This window comes from Eleutherodactylus coqui, chromosome 6 (genome assembly GCF_035609145.1).
Source record: "Eleutherodactylus coqui strain aEleCoq1 chromosome 6, aEleCoq1.hap1, whole genome shotgun sequence".
Classification (NCBI taxonomy): domain Eukaryota; kingdom Metazoa; phylum Chordata; class Amphibia; order Anura; family Eleutherodactylidae; genus Eleutherodactylus; species Eleutherodactylus coqui.
Genome location: NC_089842.1, coordinates 80,054,253 through 80,070,059, shown reverse-complemented (window position 1 = coordinate 80,070,059; position 15,807 = coordinate 80,054,253). Strand labels below are relative to the sequence as shown.

Sequence of the window (15,807 nt, the reverse complement as noted above, 5' to 3'; positions counted from 1 at the left end):
CCAATCCTGTATGGGGACTTTAAAAAAAGCTAAAATAAATTTTATAACATCTTTTTTTTAAATATTAAAGTTCAAACCCCCCTTTTCCCAATTCTTATATGAATAAAAAAATAACATGATTGGTATTACGGTATGTGCTACTACAACAAGAAGGCAGCAAAGTAGCACTAACAATCTTTAAGAAAAAATAGTTGGACAGATAGACTCATTGCCATAGCGAGTAAAACTAACCGTAAACGGGTTTGCAAGACCGCTCATCTAGTCACAGCACAACTCAAATCATTTTCATATCTGCCTGAGATGTAACTGCATGCCGAGTTTTGCAGCAAAACGACAACTTCTTTTAAGGGGCTTCGCTTTACTGTCGCCGAGGGTCTTGAACGACTATTCTTGAACATGCATTTCTTGTTATTTTCCGCTTGACACGCCATTGTTATTAGTAGGAGGGGTTAGGCGCTTACTGTGTGAATGGGCGTTTACTTGATGTTTATACTTAGTCCGATCTTAAAGTTGGATTTCTACCGAGTTGAAGTTGATTATCTTGCGGTCAAAGTCTTGAAATTGAGTTTATTTTATTATTTAACTAATTATTAATAAAGACGGTCATGGCCAATTTTTATCCGCCCAAGTCCAGTATTCCCGTGTTCTATTTAATAATATAAGGTAGGTGTTTCTCATTAGTTATTTAGCCTTTATGATTTCTATCCTCATCGGTGATGCCGCAGATCATGCATGGTGGGTGGCGTGTAGACTATCATTAACACTCCTCAAGAGAAAGTAATTACAAGACATAAGGTCCAGGGAATGTGGAGGCCAAGAAAGGTCGCTATCGTCACAACCTGCACAGCCAATCCATCTGTTTGGTAGTCTATTGAGCTCACATCTGACTTCATTGTGAGAATGGGTGGGGGGTTCTCCATCCTATTGGCCAATAAAACCTGGGATTCCAGCTGCGGCCATATCTGTAGCATTGAGGAACGAAATCCCCGTGATTGTTTCCTCCTAGAAAAAGAAGGGGCCGTACGCTTTTCTACAGGTTATAGCACAAAACACATTCACCTTGGGGGAGTCGGACATATGCTCCACGTCGACAGGTGAGTTCCCCCCACCTGATTCTGACATTACGTTTGGTAACTGTGCCCGAAAGGTGGAAGGCGGCTTCATCACTAAACACTGAAGACTCCATGAGATCATCGCTTTGCATTACAGCTTGCATGCCCGCGCAGAAACAACATTGTTGCACTTTATAATCCGGTTTAAGGGTCGGTAACAATTGCAATCAGTAGGAAAAACATTGCAACGTTTGCGCAGAATCGTAAACCCAAATGTGAGTTATGAGAGTTTCACATCGGGAAGAACATTTGTAATAACCTGTATTTACAGGAGCATATAGGAGGAATATCAGCGATAGCGAGACCATAACAGGTAAGAAACCTACCGTGTCCAAGCATCAGAGGTCCATTCACTAAGCCAGAGCTGTGTCTCTGCTGATTATAATAATATAAAATAATAATGAACCCTTTACCCTGCGGATTAATAATTAACCCTCCAGAGATAAAACGCAGCCGCACCCACTCCAACTTTAACCTTCTTAATCACAGAAATACTAAGATTATTTCCATGACGGTCCGATTGCAGTGTGACTGAAGAAATGCACATATCTGTATGGATATTCTTACTTGTCTGCGCAAATGGACAAGATCCTCCCAACGCCTGACAGCCAGAAAGCCTCCTGCAAAGGTTGTGGGGAGCCACCACTAGGGGGAGCTCCATGCATGTGCACTTCTAGCTTTGGATCCCGAAAAAAGACTCCGACTCCCAGAAGTGAAGTAAAAACAATGAAACTTTTTATTGAGAATCCATAAACCATCACAGCAATATTATCACAAATTATACAGGGTATGATTAACTCCTTAGGGACCAGCGTGTCTTGGTCCTAAAGGGACAGACACCACTTTTTAGGGATTTTACCCATGTGGTGGTTTTACTGTTCTATTTTTTTCCTAAGCTACCAAAATTATTTTTGCAGCGTTTCTTGGACATATAGGGCTATTTTTTGTATCTTTTTTCACACTTTTTTGCAGTTTTTTTATTTTTATTGAGGGTAAAAAGCGAAAAAAAATAGATGTTTTTAAATTTATTGGTTGTGTTTTTTTAATTAGTATATTTACACTAAAATAAAGTATGGGAACGGGTTCCTCATTGTGTTTTGCACATTTTTAAAATATAATTAAATACACATTAATACGTATAGTTTTGGATTACAGGGTGCATACGGTGACGGCTTTGGTTGACGTCGGCTTTGGGTTATTGTCTTTATACATATATATATATATATATATATATATATATATTTATTTTATTCTGTAAATTTTGTAACTATTTTTTTTACTATCTATGTTCGCCATGATGTCATATAAGACCTCTGGGTGACATTCACATGGTCTTCTTATTTTTTATTTCACACTTTTCCACTGTAGCTGGAGCATCCGTAAGAGCCCCAGTTACAGGGGAAATATCCCCTGTAGTGACAGTAGTCACTGGCAGAGGTGATCAGGGTCTGCAAGGACCCTGCAGCTCTGTTGTAACAGGGGGCACTCAGTGGTCACATGATCGCCAGGTCATGCAGTAGAAAAAACCCTTCATTGAACACTATGTACCCGGGAAAGGAGGAGGCTGAAACGATTAAACGCTTCTCCCTTCGCCTCTGTGTCTGACAGCCAAGGACCCAACCTGCTCCTGCTTGTTTGCAGTAACAGAGGCTTTAATCCCATGCCATAGTTTTATTATTGGCGGGGATTAAAGCCCCGGACCAAGCGCAGTGTACTTACTGTACTTGTCCTTAAGGGGTTAATAACAAAAATACCTGGAAACATCATAAACATCACTTGCTCCACTATACAAAACCAAACAGTCATACCTAGAATCACAGCCCGTCAGAGGAAGTATCGCCGTGGACACAGTAAACAGAACACGCACTACGTCTCAATTGACACACTGATACATTATGTAAAGTGGAAAGGCTGTTATGATGGCAATGTGTATACACGCAGGCCCTATACCCAAACGCTACACTAATCATCCACATAGTGGTAACAATGTCATCATTCATTATGCAGAATATTCTCAATGACATGTATACTTGCATACACCATAAACCACATGTATTATACTTGCTACACTATAGAAAACATGCATGGCATGGATAAACTAGAATGAATCCATAATGCCATTTTTTTGCATTTTTTTATGTATGATGAATAGAAACAAGCAAACTTTTTGAAACGTTTGTTTGGTTTGTCGAATCTCAGTTTGAAGAAGGACTTCACCAATTCCCTTGAAGTGGTGGCGGATTGCTTTGCAGTGCTGGGGTCCTAGGTTTAAATGGAACCTGTCCTGCCTTTTGAGCCCTTTAAACTGTGTTATAGGACTCAACAATCAGGGAGCGGGGTGTCCAGGGAGCGGTGTTATATCCTCACCTGGCACCTCATACCTGCGCAGTGTCATCCGAAGTCCGCACGCATGAGCAGTGTGACTCTTCAGTCCGCTCTGTGCACACGCACTCCACATGCACACAGAGTGGAGTGAAAAACATGACGCTGCCGGTGCACACGGACTGCATTGAGTTTATATGTCCTCCCTGTGTTTCATAATATTCACATTATAGATAGCACATCCATTATTAGGTCTCATTCAGACGGCCGTGTATTACACAGGCGATGCACATCCGCATGATATGCGGTGAACAGAGTAATAAAAGTAAATAGACTTTCACTGATCCATTCGCATTCACCGCGTATCATACAGCCTATGCAGCGCTGTTTATATGTGATACATTGCATAGGGACAGCAATACATACACCACCCCGCTATGAGACAGAGCAGGGAATAAAAAAAAACAAAAAAACAGTCACATTGCAATGAAATGAGCCTGCACAAAACGTTCCGGGACCGATGCAGTGGTTTACGCATAGAGTCGTGCAAACGAGCCCCTATGTAGTGCTTGGCTAGGTTTGAACCCAAGGCCACTCTCACACAGCGTCGGTAAAACGCTGCGATTTTGATTGCGGTGTGTTACTGCGATTTGTATCAGCGTTTTTGAACTGCGTTCTACGGTGCTTTTGTAACGCACCCCATTATTGTGATGGGTGATTAGGTGCATTAAAAAGTGTGAAAATGCGCCAAAATAGAGCAAATAGCTTGAAAATTGCGACATTAGAAAACGCCACTTTCAAGCACAGGCCTGAAAGGCTTCATTGAAATCAATGGGAGTGTTTTACTGCAGCAAAAAACGCATGTATGAGAGTGGTCTAAGACCCCAATACTGTAAGGCTACAGTTGTATCCACTGAGCCACCAACAATGTAAATGTCATTATTATGAAACACAAGGGAGAACATACAAACTCCATGCAGATATTGTCAGAATGGAACCTAGCACCGCAGCACTACCAAATCCTAATCTGATATAGTTCTCAGGGGCGCCCCAAACCTTTATGCTGCCTGAGGCGAAGTGTGAAATGGCGCCCCCCACCCACCACCCCCTTCACTTGCAAAAAACTAAGCACTGATTTTTCAGACATTGAAGGCATCAATACACAAGATATCCAAAACATGTTTGAACCATTGAGATCTGTCTGATGTGGCAACCTGCCGGTGCCCCTCTGAGGTCCTGCGGCCGCTCACATCTCCTCATGGTAGGGGCGCCCCCATAATTCTTTTAAATTATTTTTTGGGGGTTTTATAATAAACAGAGAATAAAAAAAAAGTTGCCCTATTTGTTGCGTTAGAATACAATTTCTGTACGGCGACATACATATTTAATAGTATAGTAATGGGACTAATAGTTGCTAGGTTAATGCCGTGCGTCACTTGAGGACTAGATATCAGCTGTGAACCAGAAACTAGAAGCTTACAGTAATTGTACCACTTGAAGGCTTTTATCGTATGGCGAAAGGAGGGGGTTAAGACATGGAGATATTTGGAAGGTACCCATCAATTGTCTTTGTATCCTGCTATCTCTGCAGACATCAAAGGACAATATTCTCTACACATTGAGACAAAGCAGCAGGAAGCGCAATGAAGCAGCATTGGCTCCCGTTTCAAACTTAATCCATGGATGGCAGTATTATCATACCATGATTAAGAGCGGCATGTGCGCTTGAAACGCGTCGGGTTACCACTTAGTTGTTTGCTATGAAGTTTTGTTTGGCTTTCTGGATTATCAATTAAGAGTTTTATCATTTTACGTCATTGCTGGGAGCCGGATTCCTCTTTTCTGTTCATGTAGGGACTCGAGAGGCTGTCGGTGCTTTGGTGTCCGCAGCATCAGGTGAGCTGGTTTCTTGCTTTCTTTGTATTTCTACTTTTCCTATTAATTTTAATTGGGGTTTATTCATCTGTGTGCATTGAGCTCCAATTTAAAGGGGTTGCATCAAATATACATATGATAGGTGACAAAAGTCTGGGGGGCTCTCACTGCTACGACCCCCACAGAGCCTTAGAATAGCGATACTGTGACCCTCTCTCCTCCTGACTGCACCCCCACACAGCGAGGAGGAGATTGAATGGAGTGTGTCACCGATGGCGGTGTAGCAACCCAGGATTCAGGATACAATGCAGGAAGGGGATGGAGTAACCAGCATGTACAATATTTATTTAAGTGAACAATAGAATGAGAATGATTACACAATTGTGCTGTTACCTTGGAGCACCTAGGTGTAATCTACGGCTGATTGCAATGTAGGAATAACACTTTGCTAATAATGGTACAAATCACGTAGTATAATACACAGTTTCTCTTAAGGCCCAATGTTCACGGGCTGATTTGATTTGCGGAATACGTATGGGGCACCCATGCGGGAGATACGCAAATCAAACCGTCAATCCTGGTATGCAGGCAGGTAGGAACTATTAGGGGTTGATCCAGGGAACAGTCTGATTGCCATTAGGGAGTCGGGAAGGAATTTTTCCCCCAAAAGGGCTAATTGGCTTCTGGCCTTGGGGTTTTTTGCCTTCCTCTGGATCAACACAGGAGGATAGACAGGCTGGACTAGATGGACATTGTCTTCATTCGGCCTTACGAACTATGTTACTATGTTACTATGTTATAGGGATGCATGGGCGTCGGCAAATTAATTAAATAATGTGGATTTGATTTGCGGACCTTCTGGTCTGGAAAGCAAATTGCAGCATGCTCCATTTCTGTGTGGATCCCGCACTTACAGCTCCCATTGAAGTAAATGGAAACTGTCCGAACCGTGGCACACTTGCAGCTGACACTGCAGACATGCCGCAGATCTGCGAGTAAGCAGGCGTTCAAAAAAAAGTGTACTTCGCTTGCATGCGGCTTACCCGCACGCATCCGCAGTTCAGAAGAAAGAAGATCTGGACAGGTAAAAAAATGTCCTCGGTCGCGGGCAGGGTCGGCTCCCACGGGGGCGGAATCCTACCCGCCCGTGGACATGAGGCCTTAGGCTGGGTTCCCACGGGACGGAAATCCTGAGGAAATCTCGCAGTTTGGCCGCACCGAAAAACTGCAAGATTTCCGTGGGATAAGCGCTGCTTCAAAACACAGGGCAGTTTGCCACAGGTTCGGAGCGGTTCGGCCGCCGGCATCCTGTTGCGGCTTTCTCTTTCCATAGAGAGGAGGACAGCGCCGCAGCATCGGCTCAGCGCGGCTTTGCCACGACTGATTTGCCACCCCGTGTGGACAAGATTATTGCAAAATCTCATCCACATGGCTGGCTAATCCTGGAATTAGAAGCCGTGGGCAGATTTGCCGCACAAAATTTTCGCGGCAAATCTGTTTTGTGTGAACCCAGCCTTAGAGTTGAACATTAATGACTATCAACAGTCTATTAGAAAGGCAGGTTACAGAATACACTTGTGATGTCTCTTTATATAAGACTTGTTTGCTACCCCAGGCTAGCCTTACTTACGGTTCCTTGCATGGAAGTTGGTACTTCGGTACACGTGGCAATGTTTGTATGGCATACACAGTGTAGCAAAAATGACATGATGACTTTATTCTGTGGATCAGTATGAATACGACGAGCCGAGGGGAGGTTAATGAGCAACGTTGCAGGGGCCGCCACTTTCCTGCAGATGGCACTCCTGCATTCCGTTGAGGTTAATGTGTTTTGGAAGAGCGGTCAGGAATGATGGGCCCAGTTATTGCCACAAGGTTTTGGGATCTACAATAAGTGCATTTTAGGCCGGCTTCAGGTGATAAAATCGAGCGAATGTGGTCATCACATGAGCGATGTCTTCCTGCATGGCACCGCGATGCGGGAAACAAATTGCAGCATGTCGTATCGTAATTCATACTCTCACATCGCAGCGCCCATTGTTTGAAAGCAATGGGAGAAACTCGACGATCCAGTGCCGCGGCTGTGACAGCTGCCACGAAGTGATGCACATGAAAACACCTCACATCCTTTGGTATTTCACATGGTGGGGGGCGGGATTCACGGCTCCATATTGCGCCAGCTCGTGTGACGTTAGCCTTAGGCCTCCTGCAGATGGGCGGATTTCCATTGCGAAATCTGGAGCGGGATTCCGCCTCTGTATTTTGCAGCAAATCCAGCCCATAGCATGCTATGATAATACAATTGCAATTTCCCGCTCGCGGGGAAAAAAATCACAGCTTGCTGCAATTTTGTGCGGGCTACGCGCGGATGGCTTCTATTGAAGTCTATGGAAGCCATCCTTCCTTCGGCCATTCTGCAATCATCATTGCAGAATGGTCGCAGGAGCCGCGTCCTCACCATAGCGACCGTGTGGCATTCTCTGTACTGCGCATGTGCTCCGGCCGGCACTTCCGCAGCAGAGGAGAAGACAGTGGAGAGGTACGTAAGAGGCACCGGGACAAACTCCGCTGCGGGAATCCTGCATGCAGGGTCCAACCTGCCCAAAGTGCAGGCGGCCTTATAGTACATAGCTGTGTGCTGAAATCTACCCCTCAGGCCAAGGCTATAATATGCATACCCCCTATCCAGTGACCAGCAGATTTAGATTTCTCTTTTGTTCGTTCACTTCGAAATTTGTTATTTGACAAAAACCTAATAACACTTCTATTTTTGAAAGTATTCTTATTTTGCAGCATTTTTTCCACACCTTTGTTTTAGGTCTAAGGGAATATATATATATATATATATATATATATATATATATATATATATATATATATATATATATTGCATGAATAGTTATGTAATAATAGCTATTATTACATAATAGTTAATGTATGACACTATTTTTGGGATCAGTGCTGCACCCTAGTGGACACATTTTAATTCATGAGAATTATAAGAATATGAATACTCCATAGATTCTTGCAGTAAACTGGTTATTGCAGTAGAAGTTCATCATTCTCAAAGGCCCTTATTTTACATAACAGAACAGCAATGCTGTAAATAAGCTATTGTCCAACAGGCCCCCAATGCAAACTCTCAGGGGCCCCAGCAATGTGATCAGGACATCCTTATGTCATACTACTGAACTGGAGGTGTTTCGTTCCAACTAAAATCCTTTGTGGACTGATCCTATCTGCAAACATCGGGTGAGTGAACCTTTATTGACACATTTCATGGAGCCTGGATTGTTGCGTTGGCACATGATGCTTCACCGCAGCCAAAAAAGCCTTATTACAGACCTCGTCTGCAGAGAACTACTGTGCTGCACATTTCTTCATTGGACTACAACTCTCAGCATGCCCTTCTGGTGGTGGAAAGTTAGGGGGGGGGGGGCTTATAATTACATAGGGTGTTGGGAGTTTGCAATAGGAAAACAAACTGGTTCATGTGGAACTACAAATACCAGCAGAGTGGGTGGGATTACAGTGTGGTCATTGGAGAGTGCTTGTAGTGATAAGTTGGCTCTGTGCTCAAGTATTATCTGCACTTTGTTGCTAGACGGATGTAAGTTTTTATAACACGTGAGACGTTGGTCCCAGATCCACACTTATCATATATGCTCAGTATTATTCATAGCACCCCACAATTCAATACAATTCTGAACTGCAAAGTGAAGCAGTTGTGGATCAAGCCGCATATATAGCGGGGTGCAGCGTGTCACTTCAAGAGCTCCAAAAATCACCATGATGTGAGAAAACCCACACAAACATAATATAAAAAAGGTAAAGTCCCCTAGTGCAAGCACAGAGTAGTGACCAACTCCTTGGGCGATGCCTTCTAGGCAGACTGTTTTGCCATTGCCTTCCCCCATCATCTTTACCCCCCAGAAAGCTGGGTACACATTTTACCGACCTCCAAAAGGATGAGTCAACCTTCAGCTGGCTTACCTGAAGCATGCAAGGATTGAACCTGCAACCTTCAGGTCATGAGTGAGAGCTGAGGATTGCATTCTGCTGCCTTAAGACTCTGCACCACACAAGGCTACAAATAATATATACAGAATATATGAGTTCATGACATGCAGCCATGTGTATGGAAGTAGTCTGACTGTGGAGTTATGTCTACTGTCTCCCATCCTGAGTGGAGTCTTAGGCAGGTGGAGGAAGAGCTGTCCCTGCTGCCAGGTTTAGCACAAATCCTAATGTAATGACAGTAGTCAGTGAATGGATACATGACTTGCATGCAGAAGGGTTTGGGGTGTACAGTCTGGGGCTTAACTCCTTATGACTGCCCAATGCTGTAGATACTACGCCCATCAGTCACAGATTTTCTTTTAGACAGCTTTCATTAGAGTGTGGTGTTGGGATACTTTTCCGTGGCCCACCCGGTAGATGCTATGGGGATGATGAGTGAGTGCGAGGTATAGCGTGTAGTTACATAATGCTAGTACTACAGTAAGGACTGACACTCTATTCTGAGGTGTAGAGGAAGCGATGATGGTTTAGAGCAGGTGTTGCTGTTCAGATTTTGATACGACAGGCATCCACTTCTATACATTTGTGGTACAAAGTAACAGATTTATAAGAAATGTCACCTTTATTATCTGTGTAAAAATATAATGAAACCAAACAATATATACACACACATATACAGTATATAAATAGAGATTAATGTAGAGCATCAGGATCGCCTGGAGGCGCAGTATGTGAAACCGTCTTAACCCCCTACATGCCATAACAGTCTGATATTCCTTTTTAGGCATCTCTAGTTTACAAAGCATGTTGTTCTAAAGAGGTAACGGATGTAGCAGAGGTAAATATGTTATATATGTTTCATCACTTGGTGCTGCTGGGTAGCAGATAACACAATGTGATATCTGGCAAATAATAAACTTGGCTCTACTATGTCTTTACAAACAAAAAGTTGTCTTAAGGATGCCAGGATTTCTTTTCGTCTTGTCTTGAGGGTCCCAGTCACTTCTGATCTACGTCAGGCAGCAGTAGCCGCACTTTTTCTTCTGGCAGCAGCCGCAGCAGTACGTGCAGACGGACAGCACAGTGTGGCGCCTACTGCGGGTAAAAATCCCCTGAAAGTAGAAAAAAAGTTAATAAGAGGAGTGAGGGCTCCTGCACACTGGACAGAGCGATATCGAGATGTGATTGACGCCCGGATATCGCTCTCGCAATCCTTCTGGAAGCCCTGGATGCAAGGCATTTCTGCAGGGAAACAGCCTCCCATCCTGCAGGGCTGCAGGACATGATTGCGATTCTCTGCCACTGGGGACTCTCCACGACACGGATTTTAGGGAGGGAGGGTTGAAATATAAGCCCTACCCTAAAAATAGTCCATAAAAATAAGAATACATCACCTGGCAGGTCCTCGGCACTCTTCTTTTGCTCCTCTTCTGTCCGGTGATTGAAAATTTCCACCTCCTGAAGCACTGCCTCTGATTGGCTGAGCGCTGTGACCAATCAGACCCAGAGCTGAGCTGTCAATCAATGCTGAGCGCTAACTCTGATTGGTCACAGCGCCCAGCCAATCAGAGGCAGCACTTTCAATCCCCAGCCAGGATAGGAGCAGGAGAAGAGTGTCGGGGACCTACCAGAAGACGCGCCGGAGATGACAATGCTTCTAAGGTGATGTATTCTTTTTTATTTTATTTTTTATATAGTTATGGACTATTTTCGGGAGGGGGATGGGGTTATATTTCAAGCCTCTTCCCCTGAAAATCCTCATCACGGAGAATCCCCTGCAGGGGGTCGCGATCCTCAACACTGATTTCAATGGGGCGGCCCCATTGGAAACAATGGGCGAGATTGCAAAAAGAATGGACATGGAGCCATTGGAAGCCACTAGCTTCAGAATTTTGCGATTTCTCGCAGCGCTGGGAAATCATGCGATTCCCTCGCCAGTGTGAAGGCACCCTGAATGATAGAAGCAAGACACATGAAATCTTTTGGTGACTAGTAGTTACTACAGTGCTATAAGGGACTCACCTGTACTGCGGACTCCTCTGTCTGCGGCAGGGCCAGACCATCAGCGGGATTCATTATCTCATTCTGAAATAGCAGAGAGAAGAGAGAAATTTAAAAATATTTAGATGCAGCATATCTGAGTTTGTCATCAGGTGCTCGATAATATCGCAATGTGTTACCTGTGGTTTGACCGGTTTTAGAAAGGGTTGAACACACATTCCAGTACCTTAACTTATTGAAACAGCTCAATGCATAATTGGAGCAACTCCAACAAGGAAAATGAGCAGTTTTGTTCTACTACATCTGTCAAAATGCAGTATGCCAGTATATAGTACATGTATATTGACAAAAGTATTGGGACCCCCACAAATCTTGTGCTGTCAGGCGAAGGGGATATGCAAATCATATGTCTGAGAGTATTCAACGGGGTCTGGTGGTGGGATGTCACCTGAGCAACCAATCACTCCAGGACATTGCAGCACATTTGGACCTTCCAAAGTCTACTGTTGGCCATGGTATTCAGGAATGGAGAACATCTGGTGTGTGTGCAGTGCAGCCATGTTTGGGGAGACCATGAAACATAGATAATGAAGCCTTCTATGAGCTGTGAAGGCATCACACGCATCATCTATCGAAACCCTCGCTCAGCAGGTCTCACAGGCCATTAGAATATTAATTAGCACCAGAACCATCCGTAGGGAACTGCATGGGTAGGGTTAGCATGGATGATTGACTGCACAAAACATCACAGCAGTGAATGATGGTGCTTGGAGCGTTGGACTGTACATGAGTGGAAACCAGTGTTGCGGACAGCTGAATCACAGTACACCATCTTCCGATCGGATCGCCGCACTTAGGTGTGGCGATTGTCTAGAGCGCATTTCTACGTGACTACATCGTCCCAACAGTGAGGTTTGGAGGAGGTTCTGTTATGGTGTTTCTGCTGGGAAGGATGCCAGTGGGTAGAAACATTCTGGACAATGTGGCATCACCTATCCCATGGCAATACTTTGGTATAGCTCCATGTCTCTACCAACATGACCGAGCACCATGTCATGCAACATGTAGTGTTGAGGAGCACAATGTCTGCAAAGCTCATTGACTAGTCATCTCCCACATCAGTATCTGAAGGTATCTGAATGGAGGCAAATCCCTCCACATAGCTATCACACTTTGGTGGAAAGCAGCCTAGGAGGGTTACTGCATAAGGAAAAAAGGAGCTTACCAGCATCACACAATTGAATCCAAATTGGATAGGACTGTGAATATGCAGCAGCCACCAGTGAGCCTGAACCTCAGTTCCAAGCTTTGACAAGCTTGACAAAGACCCAGAAGGGTCGAAATGTAGCTGCTGTGTACTTTGGGCATGGAAGAATAAAAATGATGCACTAAATTGCACCTACTTATGCTGCCACTCGATTTTTTTCTAGGAGGGTTACTGCAGTCATTATGATCAAAGGCAACCCAAACCCATATTGAAAAATGTGAATAGACTTTAATTCCATCACCTTCTATGTGTGTTCCTATACTTTTGTCAACATTTTGTATATGTGCGCTGCTCTCTGGCACTGTTTGTGGCATACAAGGTGTACTGTGCCATTCTGGACAATGAAACAATTTATAATGGATCTTACTATAAAATATGCTAATAGATTCCATGGATGCTATGATTGTATTTAGAGACTCTGTCAGCTACTTTGGGCCCTAGAATCTAAATTTATGGGCTAATGTAGTTGACTCGCAGAGTCCGGGGATGTAAGTTTTATACTTACCTTTCCCATCATTGCCCCGCTGTCATCGCTCAAAGTGTCTTCTGCAGTGCATTGAGCGGTGTGCCATGTAGTCCTCCCGTTCAAAGTTTAGATCGGGTGGACTACTTAGCCCGCCACCCAATGCACTGCAGCGGCAGCTTTCAGGGCTGACAGTGGGGAAATGATGGAAATGGTAAGTATAAAACTTATGGTACATCCCTGGACTCAGCAGATCAGCTACTTTAGCCCATAAACTTAGCTTATAGAGCCCAAAGTAGCTGACAGTCTCTTTAAAGGACAGCTCCACTTTAAAACTGCTATGTAAAAGTATAGAGACTGTCTTAGAACAATTTACTGGCATATTGATTTTTTGAGTAATGTTTCCATCTGTCATTGGACATATAGGGTAAATCTTAAAGGGGTAGCTCCACTTAAAGGGCTGCTCCACTTTTGGATTACTGTTCATAATCATATGCAGGCAGGTGTAAATAACGAACCACTAATATACTGTCACTAGTTATAAAGCTCCCTTTGGGTGCTGGAGCTTTCTAAAAAGGAGTTAAATTCCCAAACTTTGCTTTTGACTAGAGGTGCCCTTACACATTAGGGTGAAGTTGATGAGCATGGACAATATCAACCAAAACGGTCATTTATCAGGTGAGATTTAATAGTGACTGATTGTTTCAAGTGAGAGATAACAGAGCCTCAATGCCTGGAAAGAAGTTGGCTATGTTTGACTTTTTTGTCCAACAGTCAGATGAAAGAATGTTCTACCAAAAAATTTTTTAGTCCATCGCCCGGTGTTACTTGAACACATTTGGCCAGTCTGAACAACTGTGATGGCCAATATGGATTAAGATGTGTATGGCTGTGTCTGTGTCATTCATTTAACCTACCTTAAAAGTGTCCGTGCACATTAGATAGAAGTAGGTTGATGGTTGAAGACTAGAGATGAGCGAGCATACTCGATAATGCAAACTACTCGAGCGAGTTGTGCCTTATTCGAGTACCTGCCCGCTTGTCTCTAAAGATTCGGGTGCTGTCAGGGGGCGTGGAGCGGCGGGGGAGAGCGGAGAGGAACGGAGGGGAGATCTCTCTCTCCCTCTCTCCCCCCCCACTCCTCCCTGCTCACCGCCGTAAGCCACCTCTCACCCGCGCCGGCAGCCGAACCTATAGAGACGAGCGGGCAGGTACTCGAATAAGGCACTACTCGCTCGAGTAGTTTGCCTTGTCGAGTATGCTCGCTCATCTCTATTGAAGACATGTTGATCGAACATTTATTACACTGATGCAGCCGTACACATTTTAGTCCATACTGGATGTTACCCTTATTACAACTGGCCCTATATGTTCACTGGCACAGGCGAAGGATGAGCAATCTTTCCTTGTAGCACATTCTATCACAGATCACTAGCAGTCAAGTACTGATCATACAATCGGGTAAAAATTGTACATATGGATACGTCATTTTCAGACAATGACGCTCTATCGTCGGCCAAAATGAACAATCGTTTTGGTTGAAATCGTCCTTTTATATCGACTTTAGGCTAATTTGTATGGTCACATTAACAGTCTATTCTGCAGACAGTTCATTAGTGCAGTACAAAATGACATAAATTGAACTACAATATGTGTAGTCAGACTGTGGGGGACAGTCACATGATTTTTTTTATTCCAAGTGCTTATGTGATATATTTTAACACATTACTGTAGCTAATATGAGCTTTACAGGTAATCAAAGTATATTAGTGAATTATTACTTAGGTCAGTCTCTATTTTTAAGCAATGTAATCCGAAAGTGGAACTGCCCTTTAAATGGAGCTGCCCTTTAAGTGAAGCTGATATTTAGCTCTAGTGACCAACAGACAGATTATTGGTAATTATAGGGTGTTAAGACTTAGATTTAAGGTGGAATGCAGTATTTTAGCTGACTTACCCCTCTTATAGCGGCACTGAGACTCTGCTTGCAGAGCAAGGACAGGATGAGGATCAGGCAGAGGGTGAGGGACTTCATGTTCTCTGTACCGGGGAGATGATGGCTCTGTGTGTTCAGCAGGTAGGATCAGTCTCTGATGCTGCTCCACCTGTAGGGACAGCGCTGTATTTATGGGCATTGTCCAGCCGGGAGGTCGCCCCAGAGGTCACACCTCTGATAATCCCTGGCGCCTTCTATTTGCTTGTTTATTTCTTTACTGGAAAAGAACATTTCCAAATTCTCACCTGTTTTCTGGGCATTTTACATTTCCTTTACGGTTAATGGAGGTGAAAGATTGGGAAATTTTAGGGGCTGAGGTTATGATTATTGCATAGTCGTAATAAGGAAGGGGTCAGCACAGTCCTGCTGCAACTTCTGGAAATGACGCATCAGAAATACAAATATATAACAGTAACATAATAGAATTTATAGGCTTTGTCAATTAAACTACCTTCCTTTACATCCTAACCAGCTGCACAGTAATGGGGTATTTCTATGCCTGTGTAATGGTAGGACCAATGAATATTTTACTAAAATCAATGAATTTATAAAAAGATGGGTTGGAGAGTTTTGTCCCTACTTTTTTATCTCTGTTAGACGTTTTCTTTTTTTCAAGGGGTATACCTATTTTAGCTAATTGTGGTCATGATAAAATATACCTCTGTACAAGGCGGGATTACAGAAACAACCAGTCCATTTTACAGAAACAGAGTAACACAGCGAGTTTTGCTGTTTCTGGAACTTGATAGCT

At 43.7% G+C, this 15,807-nt stretch overlaps 1 protein-coding gene across 1 annotated transcript; it reads right to left on the bottom strand.

Annotated features, from left to right (window-relative positions):
• Positions 1–9,938: 9,938 nt before the first annotated feature.
• HAMP (hepcidin antimicrobial peptide) lies at positions 9,939–15,237 on the bottom strand. The gene is made up of 3 exons (XM_066605629.1): positions 15,018–15,237; positions 11,352–11,414; positions 9,939–10,441 (listed from the first exon to the last, which is right to left on the bottom strand). Exons 1-3 carry the CDS (start codon positions 15,093–15,095, stop codon positions 10,340–10,342), a joined length of 243 nt encoding a protein of 80 aa, XP_066461726.1. The 5' UTR covers positions 15,096–15,237; the 3' UTR covers positions 9,939–10,339.
• Positions 15,238–15,807: the final 570 nt, after the last annotated feature.